At 38.3% G+C, this 25,782-nt stretch overlaps 3 protein-coding genes and 1 long non-coding RNA gene across 4 annotated transcripts in view; 3 read left to right on the top strand and 1 right to left on the bottom strand.

The window, feature by feature from the left end:
* The window catches only part of LOC135427167 (uncharacterized), a 203,575-nt gene that overhangs the window by 98,677 nt on the left and 79,116 nt on the right, over positions 1–25,782 (top strand). The window contains exon 4 of the long non-coding RNA XR_010436002.1: positions 19,997–20,050. This is a non-coding gene — a long non-coding RNA (uncharacterized LOC135427167). The remainder of the gene's footprint in view (positions 1–19,996; positions 20,051–25,782) is intronic.
* On the bottom strand, positions 16,150–18,281 carry LOC135427129 (uncharacterized). Its single transcript, XM_064680551.1, has one exon. The coding sequence runs from the start codon at positions 18,188–18,190 to the stop codon at positions 16,199–16,201; it is 1,992 nt and encodes a 663-aa protein (XP_064536621.1). The 5' UTR covers positions 18,191–18,281; the 3' UTR covers positions 16,150–16,198.
* On the top strand, positions 21,953–22,946 carry LOC135427086 (circadian clock-controlled protein daywake-like). The gene is made up of 3 exons (XM_064680514.1): positions 21,953–22,064; positions 22,130–22,616; positions 22,674–22,946. Exons 1-3 carry the CDS (start codon positions 22,007–22,009, stop codon positions 22,867–22,869), a joined length of 741 nt encoding a protein of 246 aa, XP_064536584.1. The 5' UTR covers positions 21,953–22,006; the 3' UTR covers positions 22,870–22,946.
* LOC135427077 (circadian clock-controlled protein daywake-like) lies at positions 23,309–24,481 on the top strand. Its single transcript, XM_064680504.1, has 3 exons — positions 23,309–23,466; positions 23,530–24,007; positions 24,065–24,481. The coding sequence occupies exons 1-3, from the start codon at positions 23,385–23,387 to the stop codon at positions 24,264–24,266; spliced, it is 762 nt and encodes a 253-aa protein (XP_064536574.1). The 5' UTR covers positions 23,309–23,384; the 3' UTR covers positions 24,267–24,481.

Below are 25,782 nucleotides of genomic sequence, written 5' to 3'. Positions count from 1 at the left end.
ATTTCATTTTATTGAACAAAAACGGTATATTTTTATTATTTCTCATGTGGCTACCATCAGAGTCAATTTAGGCACTTCTGACTCTCTGTCTCTTCAAACTTGGTATGGATGCGTTTTTTAACCAAACATTGACCTGTTGCCAGAGGCATGCGTTTCAATAAACTTTTACGTTTTTTCTTAATTTTTAAAAATTATATATACCATCAAATTTTGAGTTTCATTTTATATTTCCCAATTAGTTTCATTATTTATTTAATGATATAGTTAAAAAATTATTTAACTATTAAATTATTTAATTAATTCGTTTTCTTGCCACTCTTGAAAGGAAAATATCAGTAGAATCGTTCAAATAAGTATTTGAATTTCTAAAGTATTCTAACAAAACACATATTTGAATATAAATAAAATGATTAATTATTATGTCAATAGCGTTAATTTTATTGCTTTAGAAATGGAAAAGGTTTTTTGTACTCACGATTTTGGTAAGGATCCGATTATTAAAATTATTAATATATTTATTTTTCAATTTTAATTGACTTTCCAAATTTATCAACATTTTATTAACAATTTTAATTGAATTGTCAAATTTTTCAATCAATTTATTTAAACATTTTATTGGAATTACCAAAAATTTGATACAAAATAAAATAAAATTTTTTAAATTAAAAATGTTTCCCACATATTTTTGACATTCGCTCTAATTTTGTAGCTTTACTCCATAAAACAAACGAGAAGGTTTTAAGCAGGCTTCCCAGTCTTGAATGCGTCATTTAGTTTTAATTAAATTTCCGAAGAGAATTCTAATAAAACTATAATAAATTATCATGATTTTGAACACTCCACGTTGTTTTATACAAATTTTGTCTGCAACACATGATGTTGAAATCAGTTTAGTTTGAGCATCCCTATAAATCAGATGTATTGCGTATATTACCTATTCCTTTATTGCGCCCAATTTAGTTAATATTACTGCACACTGGTTAATCTCCCTCGCTTTCTCACACTGGGCCGCTTTAATTACATAAACCCAACAAAACAGCAGCAAGTATTTAGCTGCTGTCCCGAGCCAAATTTGCAACACAAACTCTCCAATCGAATTGTAGACTGCAGCATTAAGTGTTTTTGGGAGTAACAGTGACTGAAACTGTAACTGTAACTGCGAGTGCTCGACGCTGCTATCTCTGCTGCCTAATCCGAGCATATGGCTGAATGGTTATGAACGAGAACCTAACCGAACTTAAAATGGAACTGGAACCAAAACTGAAACCATTCCACACTGCGAAGCGTCGTGTTCAGTTGGGCAAATGTTTGTTGTTGACGCTTAAGCTTAGAGCTCATTACAATTTTCAAGTACATTTGCGTTGATAGTTACACCCAGCCAGGACAGACTAACAGCCAGAACTTAGGGTAGTGGCAACCTCTCCCTGGCTTCCCGAGCTAAACACACCCGCTACACAGCAGAGCTTGTCTCTGTGTTTCATGCATACAAACAAGCACTCGAAATATATACTATGCAAATATAGATAGATAGATACCAAGTTGCGTTCCATGCGAAAAACTCTCCACACTCGAGTGTGGCTGCAACGTTTGCCCCCATTATGTAAATAGGAGTTGGCCCCGCTGTAGCATTAGGTACTTCCGTATACATCTAGTTTTTGATGTTTGTATGGCAAATGTCTGTTGACCATTAAATTCACTTCACTTCATTTAAATCTCAAGCATTTTCGGCTCTGGATTTGCATGCGGCGCAGTCTGACAAAACTTTTTCAATAACACAAATACACTCCAAAGACTATCTAACAAAAGTGCCAACTGCAAATAATAGTTTCCTCCAGCTACTTGCATAAAAAACATAAAATTGCTCAAATTTTTTTTTTCTTTTACTTTGTTGAAGTCCGAAAATTTGGTCGCTGACGTTGGCAACTTTCGTTGATTTTGTAAATTCTTGTGAGTTGCCAATTTGTAGGCGTTGCCCGGGCAATCAGGGGCTAAGCCAATGTCAAACCAACTAGAGCATATTCGAACTGCTGTACTGGTTTTAAAATGCCCTGTTAAATATTTATGACTTTGTGTACACTGAACAAAAAATGTCATAGGCTAATAAGGGTAAATAAAGATTATTTACCCTAGTCCTCATTGATGTCAGAGTCTATACATTTTAGGCATATAAAATGTAGTACTCAGTTTCTTATCATATCGTGTTTCTAACATATTTAATTTAGTTATATTCGTACTTTAATTTGATTATATTCTCACATTTATCGCAATTAAGACTCTTGACAGTTCATATCGCAGCTACTCATTATTGCTCGTCTTCCAAAGCAAGGTCATGCAAAACCTCAGCTGTCAAGAGGCCCCTCCTCATAACTCCGCCCACGCAGCCATCCATGCAGACTACGTTTTTAGCGGGCAGCTTCGATCATGGAGTAGGAATAGATAATAGGCTATATTTTTTGATCTACGCCAACACAGCAGCTACGACTTGCAGCAGCAGCCAAAGCCACACAGCCAAGCAGAATATTCATTAATTTCATTATTATCACAACTCTCCCCAAAGGATGATGTTTGATTTTGTTAAGCTCTACTTTGAAAATATCATTCGACAGTCTTTTATATGGGGTTTCCATACGGTTAACAAAGTGAAGATGGGTATACTGGTAAATATGGCTTATCTGAAGTTTAGTTCGGAATTTGGTTATAAATCTTCGCCAATTTTCAAATCACCAAATTATGTAAAATGAGCAGCCATTTGCTTCTAAAATGTTGCTAATCCAATCTTAAAAATAGCTAAAAATACCTTAATTCGGTTGCAGAGCATAAATTGCCAACAATCTGCTAGCTCTATACATTAAGAAAACAGCCAAAAGTAGCTTTAAAAGGTAAACTTCTTAATTGTTTTCGGCTGACATTCGTTGGGCTTTTCTTAACAACAAATTATATGTGTGCTGGACAGTGTACAGAGTATTGGGCAGTCGGTTAAATCCGACGAAATTTGTTTTGCATTGTTTCATATTAAGTTAAATGTTTCGTATTTGTTACGCCTACAAATGTGGCAGAGTTTGAGACATAAAAGATGATATCTAGCTCAGCTATCCCAGAAAATACTATAAAAAAATTAAGCATAATTTTTAAGTTTTCAAAAAATATTACCCTTTATGGAACAACTTACACTGCCAGCCTTACAGAGTATTTCTTAGTACCACGTACTTGCTGCAACAACATTCTTACTTGTTATAATTCGCTTTGAAGTATTTAAACTAAAATGCAGCTGGGGCTTCTGTTCGTTGGCCGAGCAGCTGGGACAGCTGGGCATCAGGATGTGTGAGACATGTGCAGGGCACATGGCTGGCAAATTGGACAACAGCTTCAGCTGCTTCGTTTCGGGCAGGGCACAAAAACCGCAAAACCAAATTGATTTTGTCTACTCAAGGCCAGGATATGGGCCAACAGTAGATACCAAAAGAGAGTCAGGCAGGGATCTGTAAAGGAGGGATGTGGCGCCTCATATGCAGGTCCGTCAGTTGGTGGCGCAATTTTCATTACGCATTTGGACATTGGCATTGCTCATATGGCATTACGCATACGACCAATTGTCCAGCGCATACAATTGAGTTGCAATTGAAAGAGAAAGGTAGAGAAAGAGAGGAAGAGCATTGTGTGTGTGCGACAGCATTGTTTGGGCATCGTGCATTGATGTATGCATGTAAACATAATCAGTATTTGCAAATAGAAATGCAGACAGACACGGCTGGGTTGGCGGGTGGGTGGCTGTGTGCCGTGGGCAGTGGGCAGTGGGCACCGGGCTTAAGGGACTCAGAGAGTCGATTTGTAATCGGAACCGTCAATGGGTTTTCATTTACTGGTAACTGGCCAAACTCTATGCTGAGGTTCATTTCATCAGCGCAGCAGAGCAGAAAATGTCAAGAACCCGCTTCCATTTGGTATGCAAAACAAAAATCGAATTGGGGGAAATGTTAACTGATCGAATAGTTGACATCTGCCCCTGTGCCTGACTCTGTGACAAAGGGTTGCACAAAACTAGAGACGGCTTGTGGCGTGACATCCCATTGATCTGTGGTATCTCGATTGTGCCACGGTTGCAAAAACCTGCTTAATTTAATGTTTAGAAGCGGGCGCAGCTGATTGCACCTAAAATTATATAAACTTTATGTCGAAAGCACATCCTCTTTTGTAATCATTTTTTGGCTCTGATTTCATAAACTATAAGATTTTACTATTTAAGTTTCTATTTCATGCGAATTTTCGTTTATAAAGCATTACACTTTGCTAGCAAGCTCTAAGAGTAGAATTAATCTTTCTGTCACTTGATGTGTACTTTGTGTCTAATTCATCTAAACAGAAACTGTACCAATTCATATCCAGCCTGTTTATTTGCTTATAATCAGCTTTCAAACTACCCTTTTAATCAAAACTTATGTCAAACGCGGATTAAAAGGGTAACAAATCAAAAAGAAAATTCGAACATATGCTAAACTGTGTGAAGGATAATATATTTGAAGCAACCCAGTAATCAAAATGCAGCTACTGCAATTTCGAGGATAACAAGACGAAAAGGTAGCAATTACCAAGATTGAACAGAAGGCTAAGCAGTTGAGGGCATGATCCAGGCAGATATACTTACTTTGATATCGAGAAACCACAAAAACAAATCGGGAGCACCAGCTGCTTCCTCTCTGCAGCAACTGTTCAATGGCGAAGAAGGCTAAAACCAAAACGGAGGAACGTTAGGGGAAAAATAAATGACAAATTTTTAATGCCTCACAAAACAAAACTCTTGATAAGATCAGCGGCTGTCAAACAAAGCGGAACAAAGCGCTGCAAAATCCATAAAAAAACACGAATCAAAAAATATAAAAAAGAGAACGCAAAACAAATGAATGACAAAAAACGACGACGACGATGACGACGATCTGAAGATCTCCGGGTGCTGATTCGGGAATTAAACACGCGCGAATAAAAATCAATGGGGGAAGACTACCTGCTGCCTGCTGTCATTGGGCTGAGGATCATTATAGGGATATGGATATATGCCTGGAGCATGGACGAGCGCACATTTGAGATGATTGTCAACAGGATTGTCCATGGGGCATAAAAAAAAAATAAAATATATGTAGTAGAATACAACGCCAAGCACTTAAGTTGTTAGAAAAGAAAAACATTTTGAAAGGACAAACAACACACTCGACGTTGAGACAGGCAGGCAGGCATCCAGCCAGAAGACAGGACATCAGGACAAATTTTAGCTGGGGTAGTTGTCATTATTTTGTTGATTTTCATTCGTTGCTTTCTGTGCGCTGCGTTGCGCACTAAAAAATATCCTTTAAGTGCACTTCAGAGCACAATGCACTCTCCTGGGCGGGTGCTGCCTGGCCCTGGCACAATCGCATTCACAATCGCAGGCAGCCGAGGCCGAGGCCGAGGCTGTGGCCTCTTGTTGTCGCAAACTGGATTTTGTTTCTGGTTAGCACGCCTTGTCCATCAGCGGTATGATTTAACAGAATGTGATTAGCATCGCTAACGGACTTAAGATTTTTCCCAGCTCACAACAAAAAACGTTGCAAATCATCAAAGACGTTAAAGAGATCCGATTTTGTTGATATATTCCTGCTTTCTTTCTTTTACCTGACTTGGAATGAAGGCATGTGCTGTGCCTTTTTGGTGTTTCTTCTTTAAAATATTTTACTAGAAGTAATTACTCGGCCTTGCTGTGGAGGAAGCATTTACCCTTTTATTTTCTTAAATAAATATAAATCTTATTGCTGGATTTATTCGACGCGCAGACATATTTTACTAATTATATTTTCAATTTTGGCACATTTGCATAAATTGGAATCGATGTATAACTCATCTGCAAGGAACAGCTGTTGTATCTGATTTTTCATATAGCACCTAGATATATGATTCGATGATTTATCACAGTGTTAAGTGAAACATGTTGCATTTTATGGCAAGCTAAAAAAGAAAATTAAATTAATTACAACAATTTTGTCAGACACACGCGTTACAAGTTAGCCACATCAGAGCCCATCAGCATCGATATCAGCCACCGCCCTGCACCCCCCACACAACGACCCACCTCTCTGACACCCCATGTGGCAGTTGTAAGTAGTGATAGTTGCAGTTGTTGCTTGTCTTCTTCTGCTCATCGTTGCTGCTCTTGTTTTTGTTGTTGTCAGTGGCAACATCTTTTGTTTGGGAGTCGCCGCTGCTTTTGTTGTTGTTGCTGCCTTGCACTTGCCAAGCATTCGTCAACACACACACACACACATACACATTCTAGCTGAAGTTGCGACTCCACTGTGCATGCTGTGGCAAAGTCCTTGACTTGCATTTTTGATAAACAACGTGTCAACTTTGTCGACATAAACCATAATCTTCAGTGTCAGTTTGACTTACAACTCGTGTACTTTTCAGTGCACTTGCGACTGGTAATCATGTCATGAGGAGGCACCCAGGCTACAGTCCCCATCCCAGTCGCAGTCCCAGTCCCAGACGCAGTTGCTCAGAAAGTGAAAGAAATTTTTCTGCTAGATAAAAGGCAAAGACAACAAAGCTGCAGCCGAACAGAACAGCATAAATTGCCTGGCAATAGTTGGGAGCATACTTAAGAGCAGTCTTTCGAGTTCCTCTAGAGATTAGTTGGACAACAACTGTCGGTCTTTGGCATAGGACACTATTCTGGTGACTGCCTGACCGACTGTTAGATCATTAGCGTAATTAAATGTGGATAAAAAATTGCACTTAATTAAGTTCGCCCTCTCAGTCTCTCCCTATTCCTTTAATAACTCAAAAAAGTAAAGAAGTAGCGAGAAAATATACAAAAATATAATTAATCAGCGAGGCATGTGGCATGTCTCTTGCCATTCCACAACTGAAGTTAGGCTCCCATTTTTACGGGCTGGCAGGCGCCCTCGTCGGCACCTAGAAATTAAACAAAGTGTCGGGCGTTTCGGGTCTACTCTAGCAACTGCCACATGACGCACGCATGTCTCATTTTGCTGCCTCACGCTTTACTAGCTAGCCGGCTCCCTCACTCACACTCCCTCTCTTTCCAACTCTTACCATCACTTGGTGTGCCTTTTTTCCGGTCTATATGACAACAACAAAATGTTGTCAGCTTAATTTTTTTTAATAATACTAAATTTAGCCAACGGGCACAATCAACAAGTCTTGAGCTGCTGCCATGTAATTTCGCTAAGTGCAAGAACGAAAAACGAAGCAACGACAAGCGTGGCCCCAGTTCCCAGCTCTTCCCAGCTCTTCCCAACTCTTCCCAACTCTCAGTGCCCAGTTCTTCTCAGTCCTCAAGTCTACATAGTGCAAATTTATCGTCACTTGCATGGAGCGTGACATTGAAATTGTAAATTAGCCACGCATCGTGAGCTACGTTGGGTATGTATATACCTAAATACAAATAAATATGTACATGCTCGCATCATATACATGGCATGTATCCAGCCATTATACTAGTGGAGCAGGGGACAGTGAAATTGCTATGCCACAAGTGCAGGAAGTGTCAGATGTGCAAGAGAATGGGGTAGCAGGCGCCAGCTAAGGAATGCAGAACGGCAGAGGAACGTTTAATATGTAAAAAAATATTAATTAATTATATTAAGTTAATATTTAAGATTTACGCATTTTAAAGCAAAAAGTAAAGAATGTTTAAATATATTAAAAATTTTAATTATGTTAATATATAAGATCTATTTTAAAAAGCGACCTTTGAATATTAATTATATTACTTAACATATTTACAATTCTTTGAAAAATGAATAATTTCATTATTATCATTATACAATTTATAATATTAAAAAAATAATATATATTTTAATATTGCAGCTTCTAAAAAGTATTTGTAGCCAATATTTTTCTGTGGTAGGATACAATACAATATAATTCTAACTAAATATTTAAACACCTCAGCATTACTTTTTATAATATAATTAATGAAATAATAATAAATAAATAAGAAATTATTTAGTCGCAGCGTATTTTGATTTATAAATCGATTTAATCTTATAAATTGATAATAAACCTGTCAATAACTTTTATATCTTTTTTTTACAATATTTTTAAAAAATATTAATTCGAATTAAATAAGTAATCATTTAGTTGCAGCATTACATACTTCTTTTTATCTACAAATCTACTAAAGCTAACAATAGAATACATTATTATAATTTTGATTTATTTTTATTTATTATTTTTCTCTGTTGCAAAAAAGTGTAGTGTTAAATTCCATATCAGTTTAGAGAACAAACCCAAATTAAACTAAGGCAAAACTTGAAAATCGATTCAGTTTATAAAAGTGTGAATACTAGAAGTAGCATTTACCATGAAACTTAATACTCTCTATAATATTCATAATTGAGCACTTGAATATTTTTTTGATTTCTTTTATGATGCCCATTTAAAGGCAATACTGGCGCACACTTTATAGATTATAATGGCTTGGCACACTCGTGACTTCCTGGGACTGTTCATAATGTGCATATCGGCAACCCACAAGTCGTAGCGGTTAATGATAATGCCAAACAAATCGCAGGCTGCCCATTTAGATGACATAACCGATAACCGATAAACTGTAAATTGCCAAGTGGAAAGTGAAAACTTTTTGTCGCACATTAAGAGGCAGCCTAGTCCTAAGTGCGTCGGTTGCCTGGCCAGGGGGTAGAGTTGATATATGTATACAGGCGAGCTTTGTGCCTGGGCCTGAAGTCAATCAGCGGGTTGTCGGCATGTGAGCTGCAGGATTCTTACCATTTCCACATGGCTGTGACTTATTTTTTTCCTGGGCTAGCAACTTTTTTTGTTTTGTTTTTAGTTATATACGTTAAATAAGTCCCCGTTGCGCGCCGAAACTTTGTTTACGGCAATAAAAAAGTTTTTCCTTAAAATATACAAAATAAACTCAAGATGTGGCAGACAGCGGGACGAGGCGAGAGCCTAAGAGCTACTGCCGAGAGTTGGCTGATGTGGACGTGCAGCAACCTTTTGGGAGCTGTTCCAAAGCGCAAATGTAATATTTGCTAATTTTATGTGAATTTAGAAGAAAGTTTCGTTTGCTTCTGCTGCTGCTTTTGGAGCACAGGGAGCCGGCGCATAATCCTCTCGAGTAAACGCAAATCTGGCGCATTTATGGTTATACAATTTTTTTCCATCTGTTTTCCCAGAATGCACAATGATTTTTTCCTTCAGCAGGGCAAAAAGATAAGCAAAAGAGAGAAGCAAAAATGAAAAGAAAATTTTTGAGACTAGCGAAAATCAAACAAGCACCTTACAAAAGTCTAATGTATGGGATTATCCCTAAACAAAACAAAAACATCAGCAGCAGCGGCAGGCCGGCAGCAGTCAGCAGCTAAGGCAAATCAATTTTACATATTACCCAAACACACACACACACACACACATGTGCGCTCTGGCAAGGATAAAATCCTTTCGCATGGCATGTGTGTGTGTTTTTTTTCGCCTGCCATCATCGCGAACTTGGGCTAAACAATAAACTCTTGGCATCTAATAAAAGGTGAAAATCTTTTGAAAGCTTCAAAAGGTTTTGTTTTCCCACGCAGCGCGTGAAACATTTGCCCAAGCTTTTGGATTTATATAGCTAAAGCAGCGAGGAGGGAATGGGGCATACTTATATCTAGGTTGGGCGTCTTGAGTTCTAGCAGCTGGCATCGGCTTCATAAATGCGGTTAAATGTAAAAGTTTCTGCATCTTTAAAATGCGTTGTGTGCGTTGTTTTTTCTAAGTTCATTGGATTGGATGGCGAAGGGCTCGAAGAAACGCACAGGTGCTCAGCCCCGTTGGCATGCATAGAATTTAACAGGCCACGAACAAGCACGTTTAACATATGGTTTATCTTACAAATAAATGCTGTGGGTAGGAGTTAGGTTTGCCTCAAAATAATAAAAGGTACATATACATCACAGCTACACATTCAACATTTCCTTTTGATATTTTGCGTTTTCTTTTTAATGGAAATATATTCATACATATGTTGCTTATTTGACATTATTTTATTTGCGAAACAATATGTTTCTTACCCTTTGAAGCAACCTTTGCTTTAATTTGTTTTCTTTGTTTATAAAAATTGTATAAAAGGGGCTGAAAATGCCAAGCATTTAAATTATTCCCGATATCAAAAGGTACTATGTTTAAGCTGACTATTGGCGATGAGAAGTGAGTCTTGAAACAAGATTTCAGTTTAAACAAAAACGGGTTAAATTTAGCCCAGACTAGTATCGAAACATCGTGTGCATATGTTCAAAAGTATCGACTCTTGACTGCGATTCTTTCTGGTTTATGTTTGGCATGAACAAGACTTTAGTTACATAACTATAAATTATTGTAAGCAGTTAATAAACCTCTCTTCAGTTGCAGATCTCTGAATATGTTTCTTTCCGCTTTATGTCATCTGATCTTTACTCATAGACTAAACTTCCATTGGAGCCCACATTAAACGTGATCTATTCATAACTCGGAGGTATGTAAATAATTGCCCTTCAGGCCAGCCAACGCACTTTAAAGAGATGGTAACCGCATTGCCTAATTAAAGCCATTTGCTGTCGAAAAAACAAAAAATTGTTAATATAAATAAGTAAATGAGTCTTTAAATTCTTTGCCCTTAGGCCGGCATAAAATGCACTTGAAGCCACAACACGCATGCGTTTCTTATGGGTATTTGAATTAAATATTGAGCATTGGGCATTGGGCATTGGAAAATGATATAGGGATTCGGGCATAGAGGCAAGTCAAGGCGAGGCAAGGCCATTGCGTGCCACTCGATTGACGTTGCTTGAGAGAGGGTTAATGCATGGCATATGTGTGTCTGGGCCAAGTGAGCGGTGTGTGGCGCACACACACACACAATCACACTCAGAGAGACAGTTAATGACTGGCAAATGGCTTTGGCTGTTATTGAAAATTATCTATGAGCCCGGCCCAGCAGCAGCAGCAGCAGCAGCTTGGAAAACTGTAAAACGTTCCCAACATGCCCGAGTTCGAACCCAATGCTAATTATGGTCAGTAAATTAACTTGGCGACCTTCATTGCCAGCTGAATTTGAGGTCTAAGCCACACGCAAGTGCTTAATTTTTTTTCTTATTTATTTTGTTGATAAGAATTCGGTTGGTATACTTTATTTTTAAAGTATTTGATTGATTAATTCAACTCGAATTGGGCTACGAATTGAATTTTTAATGATTTCGTAATTTAGCAGCAATTTAAATAGCTCAGATACAAAGACAAAACTCCATAATCTAAGTTCATGTGTGTGTCTCGTTGCTTGTTAAGTGAGGGCATTGTGAAAATGTTAAAGCGTAGGACAGAAGAAAGGGTATAACATTTAATTACTACAATTTTACAGAAATTAAATATAAATAAATAAAAAATATTTATAAAGAAAAATAAAATAATTTATTATAAGAAATAGTACATACCTCAGTATAATTGGGGCTTTAATTATGATTTCAGTGTTGCAAAATTAAAAAAATATGATTGCAATAAGAATTCAGCAAAGAACAAAATGTTTTGAAGGGAAGCAAGGAAGTAATTTTCGTTAAGCTTCAAGTAAGTTCCTGTACCTTGTGGAATTAAAAAATTTTTAAGTGTTATATTTGGTTGAAAAGTATTGAAAAAGTACTGGATAGAATATATTTTAGTCTTAGTAAATATTATTTATTTTTTTTTATTCTATTTTTCGCCTCGAAATCCTTTTTAATAATTTAATTTCAAAACTTATGTCAACAAACTCTGAAGTTAATTTCCAGCATTGATCATATGAAAATTTTCTAATTATTATATTTTCTGCTTAAAAAATGATTTCTAAATTAAAGTATACTATTGTATATAGAAATATATATATACCATATGATATAGTATTATTAGAAGTGTATTTCTAGTTTCGGCTTTTGGCTAGAAGTTGATCTTGCTGGGCTTGTTAGTCTTTCCTATTTCTTCGGGTGCCTCTTCAATCAAATTGACATAAACACATGTTGGGGCCCTAAGTGTTGTCGCGCCTACAAAACGTAGACACCGAGCTGAAAACAGAAGACAGTTGGGGAGAGTGTGGCACGCGGGGAAAGCCTCTATTAATAGAGCATTAATTGATGATTATGTCAGTTGAAAGCGTCGTTGACAAACTGTGTATCTGATGGATACATGCGGCAAACGCCCCGAAAACAGCAGTTGAAAACTTTTCATGCACTTGCATTGAATGCTGCCATTAATCAAGCTGACGCAACACCCCCTCCAGGCCCGCTGCGCGCAGCTTTGCTGCGGTTAAATATTTTGAATGGCAACATATGTTGGCTGGCATAAAGCACCATGAGATTTGTCATGTGTGTGGCCACAAAGCGCTGCTTGGAGCCGCCCGCTGCTGCAGTTACACATTTTGGGCCGAGTGCTCACAACTATTTACCGCCAAAAATGCCCGAATCGCTGCAATCGCAAACTACGCAAAAACAATCTTGCAGCCAGCAGATACGACGTCGACAAAACCGCAAACAAGTTGCAGCTGCATTTTGAGCCTCGGATTCAGATATAGCCAACAACTCCGTATCTAAAGCTGGAAACCGTAGCCAGACCCGGCGCAAATGTGCATTCTGCGGTTTAGCTGCCGGTTCGGGATTCGGGCGGGGATTTTGCGTAAAAGTTTTTCAAACATTTTGGCCCCAACTATGCCAAACATTTTTGTACTCAAAACTATTTAGCTGTCAGCATTTATTTGGCCAAAAAAAAAAATGAGGAGGCAAAAACAAATGCAGTTTATATTGAGATATAGTAGATAAATGCGGCCAAAGTTTCATTTCAACATCAACTTTATGGGTATTTATTGATTTTGCAAATATTTCCCCGCCCCGCCCCCAGCTAGTTTCAGTTTTGATTGATGGCCTCAGCTGCAGGCGTGCTGTAAGAGAGCGAGAGAGAGGGAAGTGGGAAATAGGGAAAGTTGTTGGAGTGTGGACTTAACAGATTTGTAGACCGAATGACCGAATGCTGAAAAGTGATAAAAATGATACACACGAGTATTTTGAAATTTTTGCTGATATAGTTGCCAGTTGAAAAACTATTTTTCGGTTTGAGGCTTACTATTTGTAATCCAAAGTTAACCCAAATATATATATCTGTTGCAGATTCGGAGGGTTTGCTATACACAAAAAGCAGCTGAAATGTTATACAAAACAAGAACTAATTCAAAAAGTTATGCATTTTATTTTGGTATTTGATTTGGTTTGCAATTGTCGCATTTATTTAAAAAATATGTATGTATATTAATAATTTCGACTTATATAAAAATTTGGTTACTTTGGAAAAGTTAAATTAACGGGTAAAATAATTTATTTTAAATTAAATAATAATCTTAGTAAATAATTAAATTTAGTTTGGTAAAATATATTTTTTTTATATATAAGGACAAGCTTAATCAAATCTAAGCAGAAAATAAATTGTTAAGTAATATTTTTTTTATTAAGGTGCAAGAATCAAAACTTTAAGCAGCAAACAACATTTAAAATATATTTTTCTATGAAATAATTACCATGCAACTTATTTCTAATTGGAAAAAAGGCGTACTATCTATTGAACAGCTTGTCTATAAACTATTTAAATTGAACCTGAAGGTGCACAGACACTTTAAAGGCATATAAAACAAAGTCATAAAACGTCTAGTTTCTGCAGTTGGTAGCTGGCGTTGACTTGGCCCGAAGGCCATGAAGGCTATTAAAGAAATTCCTGGACGTAACAGCGAGTATCAAGCGAATGTGTGGAGCGTTTCTGAAATGCCAAAGCGTCTTCTTCTTGTGTCTCTAGCCACATAAAGGCGATGATGAAGAAGTTGCTGCTGATGATGTTGATGCACATTGCATTGCTCATTAACACGAAACTAATTAATTGCGCAATTCAAGTAAACTATCATGTTGCGAGCGGGTACCGCCATTACAGGCACTTGATTGATCACCGCCAGCCAACTGCAGCCTGATCTTCTTGAGCTAACAAGCCGAGGCCAAGTGCAGGGCCAGGGCTTAGGCTAGGGCTGATACCTCAGACAGAGGGTGCCAAGTGGAAAGTGACTGTTGGCCATGCAGCGCGCCCATTGCATTTTAAACGCTAATTTATTGTTAACTGCAACATGTTGCCGGTATGCAAAAATGTTGCCTGGCATATGCAATTAATTGTAACAAGGCCCCGCCAGCCAGCTCGGCCAACTAGCTGCCAGCCAGCCGGGCAACCTTTAACGAGCCTCAGCCCATTGGCAATTGCATTTGGCCAACACTTTTTGAGGCAGCGCGTTAAGTCGCTGCAATTTACGTGTTAATTTGAAGTCGTGTCTCTTTTCAAATGCTTGGCTGCCCCCCAAAAATACACAAAAAAGCACCTTTACTTTTACTCTGTGCGCCGAGAAAGTCGTAAGTAATTCATGTGTTGCACGTAATTGCCAGGGTGTTGCGACTGTTGCAGGCGGTTGCGGGCGTTTGCATGCAGCCAGAGCGGCAGCTGCAAGATCCGCCTACCAATCTGTTTAGGTACCATGCAAAGGCGAAAGTTGCCACTTAAATGGTAGCCAAGTCCAAAAATGTGTACCACAAATTACAAAGCAGCTACAATTCGATATATTTATCGATACATCCAAGATGTATATATTGATTAGAGCAGACGGATAAAGGAAAAAATAACTACTTGGGATAACCCTAAACTTTAAAAGCTCCATTATATCTAGATTTTTAATGGTAACAAATTCTAAAATCTAAAAAATTGTTATTTATTTTTAAATAATTAAATTAAATACAAATAAATTTGATATTTTAATACTTCCCTTTGTCTTCTCCAGTTTTAATCTTCGATTCCCAGTGCTTCGCTTGAAAATTCAATTGAGCTTTATTTGAAAGTATTTTGTTTATTGCTATACTTATTGATAGGCAGGGTCAGCACCCAAACCCTGATTTCAAGTCAAAGTTATGAGCAAACAATTTTCTGCTTAAAAGCGTCTGTCACAAAACTTTGGAGCGGCCCTTGTCAACCGACAAAATGGTCGTCTGGCAATATTGTTGCCTTACAATTTGTCTGCAATTACTCGTACGTGGCGGGCGGCAGGGTGGGAGGGCAGTCAGAAAAGTTCTGAGAAACCCGAAAATGGAAACCCCGTACGTGATTTGTTTTTAACGAGATTTGTGCCCAAAGAAAACTATTGACAATGCAAATGTCGTATATATACATACACATATTTTGTAATTTACTGGACTGTGCGACTGGAACCAAGCGAGCAAATGTTGTCCATTGTGGGCGCGGCTGTCCGCCCATTCAGATACACAAACACACACAATACAAAATATTGTGTGTCAAAAATGCTAAAATGATGCGTGTTTGTTGTTAGGTTTTTTGCCTTTTATTTTTATTGTGTGCGTGCTGTATAGTATTTCGCATAGTTTTGCAGCTGAAGTGGTTCGACCCGCCCCTCCGGAGCAGTTCTCTCCTCGCCACCCTAAACAGTTGCAAAAGTTGCCGCACGAAACAGTTTACAATTTCAAAAGAGAGACCCCTCATGTCCTTAGCTTGGCACCGCCTTGCCCGCCCTCCGTTTTGCTTTTTAATTTGACAATCAATTGACGTTTCGTTTGGTAAACACAAACACACACTCAGAAATTTGTGCAAAACTATTGACAAACAATATGCAGCAACAAGGAACAACAACAAAAATAAAAAGTATCAAATAACTTGGCCAAAACGATTTCAAAGCATATTTCAGCCATTCAATTCAAGGGCCTCTTATGTTTCATTCAACAACTAATTGAACGCCTCTCAGATTGACAACTGTTCAAAGGAGCACAAAAACTATGCAACCTTTTAGGATTTCGGGTCTAAAATATTGCTACATCAAATGGCTACACTTTCATTCTTTCCGGCGAACGGAAGCGCAGAAATGTGATAATATAAATAATAAAGTTTAAACAGAGCTCGGTGACAACATTTTCAGATATTTCATTAAATTTTTAAACTAAATCATAATTGTAAATTATGAATTCCTTTGAACGGGAGCAGAAGATAGAATCGGAATAAAAAATACAACTTTATGAAATAAATATTAAATAAAAGCGCTTCGATTGTTAAAAATTTTGACTGAAAAGCAAATTTTAGCTGTCTGTATGCCTTGGACATGGTAAAAGAACAGTTTATTAATCTACTTATTAAGGCCAAACATATCCAGAATATCCTCTTTGGTTAACTTATCATCGTCTTGTGTATTGGCGGATGCTGGAGCAGGTGCAGGCGCTGCAGGGGCGGGCGCAGGTTTAGCTTCAGTTGGGAGCACTGCTTTGGGTGGCGGCGTTTTCCTCACTTGGTCTGCTGGCTTGGCAGACGTCTGGATGGGTTTTTGATTTTGGACGGCTTTCATGTTCGACTCGAGAGCTGCAATAGTGTTCCGCTTGACGATGACCGAGGATCTGTCCGACCTGGACGCTTGTCCCTTGACCGGCTGATTCTTGGCCCGCGAAATGTCCGGTGTTGGATAGTGTTGGGTCTTGACAGTGACATCCATATTGATGCCCGATACTTTTGGCGGATTGTGCACAGCGTTGAGCAGTTCAATGTATGGACAGGGCGTATTGTAATCCTCCTCATCAATTGATTCGGTTGGGTCGTTCCAGCAGCGATAGCATGTCATTGAAATGCCGTAGGGCGGTGATTGCCTGGGCTGCTCCGACTCTACACATGGCTCAGGCTCAGGCTCTGGTTTGGGCCTTACATCTTTGAAGGGCGCCAGATAGGTGAAGAGATGCGGCCAACCGCGTTGCTTGTATTCACACGTACAACGGCATTCGTTTTCTTCCTCTTCCAGCTCTTCTTCTGGCAGCTGCTCCTCCTCCTCCTCCTCTACCCTAGGAAAGTCGCGGAACGGCGCCAGCCAGCAATAATCCGTATCGTGATCCTCCAGTCCAGAGGCCGATAACTTCTCGCCATGTGCCTCCTCCATGTAGTCATCGTATGCTGGCCGACACTGGCAAAATTGGCAGGTGCAAGTGCATTCATCATCGCAGGAACGCTCGTCCCTCTCGCAGGGCGGACAAATCTCGTCAATGAGTGGGCAGGGCACATGGTGCTTGGGTAAGGTCTCCTCCTCTTCGTTGAAGGGCACCCAGCGACACACGTACGGACCCTGGGTGCACTCGGCGGTTATCACTGGCGCTAGTCGATCCGCGTAGCACTGCATCTCGGGACAGTTGCATTTGGTTTCCCTCTTTTTCTTTTTCTTCTTGACACGTTTGCTGCCACTGGACTTCACCGACTGGTTGGAGCTCTTGATCTTCTGGGATGACTGGTCGAGATTGGTAACAATCTGTTCCATGGATATCATCGTGTATTCCATGCGCATTGAGATGGGCGAGGTCGGCTTGCTGATATTAAAGGTTTGCTTATTGAAAAACAGCTCCGTCGTCTTGACAGTGGAGGCGCTCATATTTGTGGCGGCCGATACGGTGTCCCAACCTTTTAGTTTTTTTTCCAATTGCGTCTGATCGGGTTGTCCGCAGACGCAGCCGCGCACATCGGTATCCTCGTTGATAATGCGGGATTTCAGCTCTTCGTAGAGCGCTTTGTAGATGCACTCGATGCACTCCTCGTACTGTCGCTCCTCCGAGTACATGAGACCCACATGAACGGCAAAAATCTGCGCCGTCCGCTTGGCCGCATGCAACCAGAGGCACTCGGAGCGATGTCGCAGCTGTTTGGACAACGATTCCATGCGCTTGCCACCCTCCCCGGAGCCGTGATAATACGCCCGGAAGGCGCGCTTCACTATGCCATAAGCCAGTTGGCTGTCCATGCGACTCATGCCCGCCTCTACGGCCAGATCGTGCACTAAGTTCTCCTTGTTGAAGCGTTTACTAGGCACCCGATCCACCCTGTAGCGCACCTCCTCGTAGTGGCGAAAGGCGCGCTTGATCAGCTCCTTACAGCGCTTCACCTCCCACGGGCGCAGCCGGCAGATATGCATGACCTTCATCAGGCTATTGGCGATGTCCTCGAGGTCGCTCTCAAAGTACTCGCTTTTCTTGGACCTATCCACCTGTCCACAGTTCGGAACATCGGGGCGCCAGCATTCGCAACCCTTATTTTTTCTTGGGTCACTCCATTGGTTCCCAAAGAACAGTGACGAGAGCATTTTGGCCATAATTTCATAGGAACTTGGGAATTTGTTATATACAATTTGGTAAGCGGGCGAAAATTTTATTTTATTGCTTTCGATTGTTTAATCAAAGTCGAAAATATATATTGTCAATAAAAGGTTCAAAAAACATATACACATTTTGGTTAGGTGAGATTTTGATGTTGATTTATTTGATAATAATAAGTAATTAAATTAGAGAGAAGAATATAGTTGAACGAGATGAACAAGGCTAGAAACGAAGAAAAATATTTGAGGTAAAGAAAGCAAGAGAGAGATAAAAAAAGAGAATGCAAAGAGATAGCTAAAGACGAGAATTAAGAGAAATTAAAATAAAACAACAGAGTGAGATGAGGCAGAAAGTGGTAGTGAGAAAGAAGAATCAGGAAGGATACGAACATAATGAAAGATGTAGACGGAATATTCACAGCCGATAGTATCGAAAAGAGATCGCAGAGGTTGGCCACCTCTGAAAAACTTACTCAGTCTGTGAGAAAGTTTAGGTCATCCTGACCAGAACCAATAAAATTGAAGAAATTTTACCTCTATATAGAGCACGAGAGAGAGAGAGATAGAGAGTTTGATTTTTTTTTCTGTCAATATGAATTATGAATTAATACATGCCTATGCATGATAGGAAACAGCCTGTCTTATTAGAGAGTATATATCTTAACTGGTATTTCGTGAGTTTTGCCAGCTATCTCCAATACGTCAGGTTGTTTCCTATCAAAGGCAAGAAAAAAAAAATTTTCCACCTGTTGCCCGCTGCACGATGCGTAATTCAAGTTGGGAGTAAACCAAGCAACTTGTCACTTCCTGAATGACGTCTGTCAGAGATTTGACTGGGGAAGTGCATTGCTGACATGCTGCTGTTGGGAATGTTTTATTCGTGGCAGACATACAGAAATTCATATTTATCATACAGGCCAAAGCACTGGCTGGGGTATGGTCAGGGGAGGAAGAGGGGCTGGCGGTTGTTGCAACATGCAACCAAATGCACAAAGCCCGCAGCAGCGACTGTGGCACGCATCATTTCGATATTTGTTTACCCAACAATTTGCTGTGCGTTCTCTTCTCTGCTCTGTCCCTGCCCGCCCCCTACCTATTCTCCATCACTGTTTGCTTTGACATAGGACAGTGGCGTGGGGCGTGGCGCATGCAACGGCTGCGAGCGCCGCCTGATTTACTACTGTTAATTCGAAATACTTTTGTGATGCAGTGCAAAGCGGAAATGCAATGCGACACACACACACACACACAAACATAAATGCAAATACACACACGCACACACAAAATGCATTTATTTTAACAGGCAACTGCGCAAAAACAACAAACAACAAATGTTGCGCAGCTCTACAAATTTCTATATACTACTCAAAAACTTGAAACAACATCAAAACTAATAAGAAATTCGTATGCAGCAAGACGAAGCTAGAATACGCTTTACAGGAATATAAACATTATTTTAATTATTATAATTTTTCACAAAAAAAATTAAATATATAAAATAACAAAACAAAGAAAATGATTATATTCTTGTAATTAAAAATGATAATCCGCATAATCAACGCCATTATCACGAACCTTAAAGATTTATTTAATACTTATATTAATATTAAATATATTAATCAAATAAACTAATAAATATTTATATTTAATTTTAATTAATTTAATTTTGCAATCATTTATTTAAAACGGAAATAATAATGCTGTTTCTAGGATAATAAATAAATAAAATATATATTACTTGCAAAACCATTTAATATTTTCAATAATTTTGCTTATAAGTATAAAACTATTTTTTTTTTATAGAACGCTTTCCTGAAATATTATAATAAAAGCAATTTCTAAGAAAAATAAAAATTGGTAAGTCGAAAATATATTTCATATCATATATATATTGTTCATTGGTATTATATATATTAAATATTATTTCTAATATTTCTATTATTATTAAAATAATTATTTTACTATTTCATATATTTATTTATTTATTAAAGATAAAACTTTTGGAATTGACATAATTTAAAATGAATTCAACTATACTCGATATTTAACCAAATAAGTGGTACAACGTTTTTTCCGATCTCACATGCGATCCTCATGTCACTGTCGACAGACCCATTGTTAAGTTCTGTTAAAAACAGAATCAAAGTCTGCACAAATATTGTCAGGCGGTCATGACAAATATTTATATAGCCAGCGCGTGTGTAGGTAAAATTTTTGGTGCACCACCCCTCCCCAAAGAAAAAGGAAAAAAAACAAAATAGTAAAACTCCGGAAAATGCGGGCGCATTGACAGTGCGGGCGATTGATTTTTCCTGTGTTTTTGGTATATTTGTTAGCAGCCTCAGAGTCAAGTAACACGGGTTGGTTGGGGGCTGCGAGGAGCATTGGGCAAACTAAAATAAATGCAGTGCAGGGTGAGGGGCGGGAGGGGTGGTTTTTTGCTAAAGCTAACAGACAGTTTTAGTGCAGCCCAGAAAAATGAGTTTAATTGTTGACCTTAGCTATTAGCCCCTGTCAAATGGCTTTGGTTGACAGCAATTTGCCTTTTACTTCGGTTTTGGGTTAGTTCGGTCTCTCGGCTCTGTGCCTTTTGTCTTTTGGACTCTGTCGTTCATGGTCCGCATTCATGGCTCTTTAATTTATATGCAAAAAAGCACAAGGTGCCTTTTGCAAAAGTTTCTTAGTATTTCTTGATATATGTGGAATACATATTGAGTATGCTTTGGTATGCACTAAAGGCGCTGACTGACAGGCCTGTATCAGAATCGGAGGCCCATTGCAGTCGGGCCACGTTTGATATTTGTTTATGTTGCAGCAACAGCAAAAATTGTTATTGTTTTTCTTTTTGTTCTTTTCTGTACATTTTCTTGTTATTCTTGATTTCCAGTACATCTACACTCGTACATATGTCCGTACAACACGGCCATGTGCTGTGTAAGTTGATGATTATTGCCTTTTGGGCAGTTTCATTGTGAAATGCGTCGAAATGTGCAACGCCGAGCTGTAAATGTAACATAAAACAAAAGTAAATTGACTTGTAAGCAGAAAATGCTGCTTATTGAATACTGAATACCAATACCCAGCGAATGAGAAGCGCTGAGAAAGGCGATATGTCGAAGAAACTCTAATTTTTGTACATGTGTCCACTAAAGCGTGATAGATGACCGTAAGAGTAAGATGTTGAGCTCTACGGATTTTAAATTGAGGTTAAAAATGTAAAGTAACGAACTCAGACAGTTTTTCTATTAAAAGTTATAAGATATAGCAATAAGAATCTTATCCATATCTATATCCAAGAGGCTGCATACATTGAAGTTGACTATTCAGATGTTTGCATGTTGAACTTTACGTATCCAAATTTTGTAAATAACGATATGAAGTTACATGTACTTGTATCACCTAGCTATTATAGTGATATTACCCGATAATTGTCAAAACAAAAACCCGTTGTAAAAAACAGCTACTGAGATTGATTGTTTCTTTTATATTTCAAAATTGATTAATATTTTCTCGCTGGATAATCCAAAAAGACTCTTGTAGCATACAAAAAAAAATAATTGAAAAACTGTTAAAATATGAGAGTTAAAAATGTTTTAATAGGTTCAGGTTTTGTAACTCTCGCTGTTTGTCCGGTTATTTTTCTCCCAGTGTAAACCAAGTACTCTACGAAACTGGTTAACAGCTTTGCACGATTTTTTATTAGCAGTCGACAGTTTAATATTATTTATAAATTTATATTGAATCATTTACAGCTTACTTGTGTACTTAGTAGGTTCTCCAAGCTAGACTTGATAGTATTATAAGAGTATAATCATGCGTGCATTAGTTACATTCGTAATATGCCTCGAAATGGTTTTTGGTGCCGAATTACGTGAGTGTAAAAAGTGATTTCAAAGGATACTTGACAACATCCTCCTCTAAATGATATCCCATTAGCTACTGATATACAGAAATGTCGCTATGATGAAGGGGATTGCATTAAAAATGCCATCAATCTGCTCATAAGACGCTATCCCAAAGGTCTTCCGAAGTTGGGCATATCTCCTTTCAATGATTTCCGACCAGGTGATCTACAATTATTTGAGGCCCCCCAAGTTGGTAGCATGTGGTTGAATTTTAAGCTAATTAATCAAGTGATTAATGGCTGTGAGAATGCAACCGTTACGCACGTGAGTGGCTTCCAACAGGACCCCACCAAGGCCAAAGTGGAGATTGGGCTACGTATACCCAGACTAGTCCATAGATCTCAATATAAGATGCAAATGCGCTGGCTGTCCATGGTGCAAACCAACACTACGGGACCCTGCTATGCGGAGTTCCAAAATGTTAGCCTGACGCTCAATTTGAAGGTGATTGTCAGATATAGGCAGGAGAAGCGCTATCTTAAGATCTATGAACTGATGCCGAAAGTCGAACTGGGACGGTCAGTTAAATGGCATAAGCCGAAAAAAGTGTAATTAATTTTCTATATATTTTGTAGCTTTTTTCTTGAATTGGGCGATTTATATCAACACAATTTGGATCTAACGCTTGTCGTGAATCGCTTCTACCGTGAAAACTGGCTGGCGCTCTGGAATGATATCGAGCCGAAAGTTTCGCCCAGTTTTAGCAGGTCGGGTGCCCAGCTGCTGAATAATATATTTGATACTATCTCTTACGATGATATGTTTTTATAATATGTAAGTCAAACTAGTTGACTTAAACTTCTCAAGTATTATTATTATTTATGCTAATAAACCTGCTAGTTGTGTTATTGTTGTTTACTGTTTACATGTTTAATAGGGGTATATTTGGCAAAAAGCATCACATTTTGCATGTTCGTTAACTTGTTTTAATTTTGGTTTTTGAGAATAGCTAGCAAATTTATTATGCTTATGTTCCTCTTAACAGTTCATTGTGTGTTCAGTAATGACAAACTCCGACAAAGATTCCTGAATCTCTCCCTAAATGTGTTATTTACATGGATAACAGAGCATCTAACAGTCAGTAACTGCTAATTGAGACACTCTCACTTCCTATTATCTGTGTAAGGTGAATGGGTTTAGTTTCTCAATGTTATCTAAAGCTCTCACGCAGCCAAACAGGTTTATATTTTAAAAAATCACTGCAACTGTGACTTGTTGCATGTGCATATCTGACGTTAAATAAGATTATTGTGTGAACTGTTGTGCTAACAAGTTCTGAAAGCATTATGAAGTGTATCGGTGAAATATATTTTAAGCTAACATTGCTATGCCTCACGTGGAAGACTCTTATCTGCGCCCTCCAGATACGTAGGTGAGCTGGAAGTGTTCCAAAAGTACCCAAAAATAACTATTTACCTGGACCATCAACAGCTTCAGATATCGAGAAATGCCATTTTGGAGATGACAAATGCATTGCAAGGAGTACAAATCAATTTATACGGCGCTATGCCAAAGGTAATGCCAAAATGGGTTTACCGCCCTTCGATAATATTGAAGTGGAGGACATCACACTCATAAACTCACCCGGGCCCCTTTGGATAAGCTACAAGTTGAAGAATCAGGTTCTTAAGGGTTTTGAAAATGCAACTATCATATCTCTGTCGGGACTAGACCGCGAGCCGGAACAAAATAAAGTTGAAGTGAAATTGAAAATTCCAAGTCTCGCCATGCATGGAAACTACGAGCTGCGTGGGCGTGGCATTATAGTTTATACGAACTCAAGTGGTTCCACGAAATCTGATATGCAGAATGTGCGCATAACGATCACAATTAAGGGCTTCATGGAGTATCGCAATAAGAAACGCTATCTAAAGGTCTACGATATGGCACCACTCTTCGAACTGGATCGGTAAGCCATAATTGAAGTTCTTTCTGGAGCTAAGTATTAAGCTCGTCTATTTTATAGTTGGATATTGACGGCTGATAATCTATTTAAGGAGAACACCGATCTAACTGTTTTACTTAATCGCGTGATCAACGAAAATTGGATTGAGTTTTGGAACGAAATCGAATCAACCATTTTGCCTGTCTATACCCGAAGCTTTGTCAATCTTATCAATAAGTTCGTACAAGCTTTTTCCTATGATGATATGTTTTTACCGGATTGAAAGATGAGAGCTCCGAAAACTGAAAGCATTTTACTTATGGTAATGGTTATTGATATTTTATAAAGCTTCAAGAGTCAAGTATTGAACATTTGTGATTGTTTTTTTTAATACAAACTGTTTGATATTAATTTAATTATTTTTTCTTATACCATATTTTGGGTAAGAAAAAAAATTATCTATTTTCGATAAAAAATATTTCTACTCAAATTAAATTTTAAAATTAGGGCATACAATTACATAATTATTTTGAGATTATAGTAAATCCTTATATATCAAATATTTTCGGATAAAAAATCTCTGTATGCAATAAATATTTGTTGTGTACATAATTATTCTGCATTTACCGAATTTTCTCATAAAAATCCACATTATTGGATAATAAATAATTTCTGTGTGCAATAAATACTAAATATGAATTGTTTTTCTCATTTTTTGTATATTTATAGAATTCGAATCGATTAAAGAAATTCTATGTATATTGGGATTAGAGTCTCTAACTATTCTGAAGTTAAAGAATTTCCTATTATATAAAATAAAATGTAATGAGATAAGAAACAATTTCTGTAAATATTAGATTTAAATTGTTTCTCCCATTCCACACATGACCTTCATTTAATACATAAACTTCTTGTAGTTCTATTATCTATATAAAGAGAAACCAACCCAAAGACACTGTGAAATCAGTGCTACCAGAACTGCCCACACTCAACGCCTTTCAATTCCCAGAGCGACTTTAATTTATCACGCTTGATCTTGATTAAAAGCGCACACCCGCAATTCTCCGCGCCCAAAGACCTTAAAGAGAATAGATTGGCGAAGTTGGGAGAGAAGAGTGGCACAGAGCCATAGCAAATCCAGGGGGGGGGGGGGGGAAGGGGGACAGTCAGACAGCCAATTATAGACAGTCAAAGTCGCGTAAAGATGCCAGAATGAAGATCCACAGACACGAAAACTGAATGAATGAACGAAAAATGAAAATTATAATGTGAAAAGAGCACAACAACAAGAGCAACAGCAACTGCAATAAAGACATCAACAGTTCGGAGGCATCAAAGAATCAAGCGAGACGCTCACCACTAAAAGGGTGCTTATAGGTGGGTATAGGGGGGCCAGCTGAAGGGCAAGTTATAAGATTTCCAAAAATAATATTAAAATTAGCAACGAAGCGCAACAAATGAGATTTTCAACCGAGTTGCTGTTGCACTTCCACATGCCGCGCTGCCTCAGACCATAAATTGAGCGCAGAACACTGGGCACGTCCAGACCTCAGAGAGGCATAGATCAATCAGTGTGTTGCCTGCCCCAGCCGAGAGGCAGCAGCAACAGTCGAACAGACAAACAGCTTAGTCCCAGTAATTAGGAATGATAAATGCTGAAAACGCACTGCACAAAGGAAGATACAGAAGCTAAAACTTCCATGCGAAAGGGTTATAAATAAAAATGAAGAAAAAAAGAACCCGGAGCCAACAGCAAATTGGGCAATGTGTGCGCTGGTAAAAAACTAAATGGAAAACTG

Source organism: Drosophila montana, unplaced genomic scaffold (assembly GCF_035044405.1).
Source record: "Drosophila montana isolate Dmon_TW-CO22-7 unplaced genomic scaffold, ASM3504440v1 contig_2127_1, whole genome shotgun sequence".
NCBI classification, from domain to species: domain Eukaryota; kingdom Metazoa; phylum Arthropoda; class Insecta; order Diptera; family Drosophilidae; genus Drosophila; species Drosophila montana.
Note: the sequence above shows the minus strand (reverse complement) of the source record. Positions and strands in the feature narration are given on the sequence as shown.

Excerpts from the sequence above, each read along its gene's own strand:
- LOC135427129 (XM_064680551.1), bottom strand. The coding sequence starts at position 18,190 with ATGGCCAAAATGCTCTCGTCACTGTTCTTTGGGAACCAATGGAGTGAC.
- LOC135427086 (XM_064680514.1), top strand. The coding sequence starts at position 22,007 with ATGCGTGCATTAGTTACATTCGTAATATGCCTCGAAATGGTTTTTGGT. Across the intron at positions 22,065-22,129 it reads GGTTTTTGGTGCCGAATTAC|CTACTGATATACAGAAATGT; the intron begins GTGAGTGTAAAA and ends ATATCCCATTAG. Across the intron at positions 22,617-22,673 it reads CCGAAAGTCGAACTGGGACG|CTTTTTTCTTGAATTGGGCG; the intron begins GTCAGTTAAATG and ends TATATTTTGTAG.
- LOC135427077 (XM_064680504.1), top strand. The coding sequence starts at position 23,385 with ATGAAGTGTATCGGTGAAATATATTTTAAGCTAACATTGCTATGCCTC. Across the intron at positions 23,467-23,529 it reads TATCTGCGCCCTCCAGATAC|CTTCAGATATCGAGAAATGC; the intron begins GTAGGTGAGCTG and ends GACCATCAACAG. Across the intron at positions 24,008-24,064 it reads CCACTCTTCGAACTGGATCG|TTGGATATTGACGGCTGATA; the intron begins GTAAGCCATAAT and ends TCTATTTTATAG.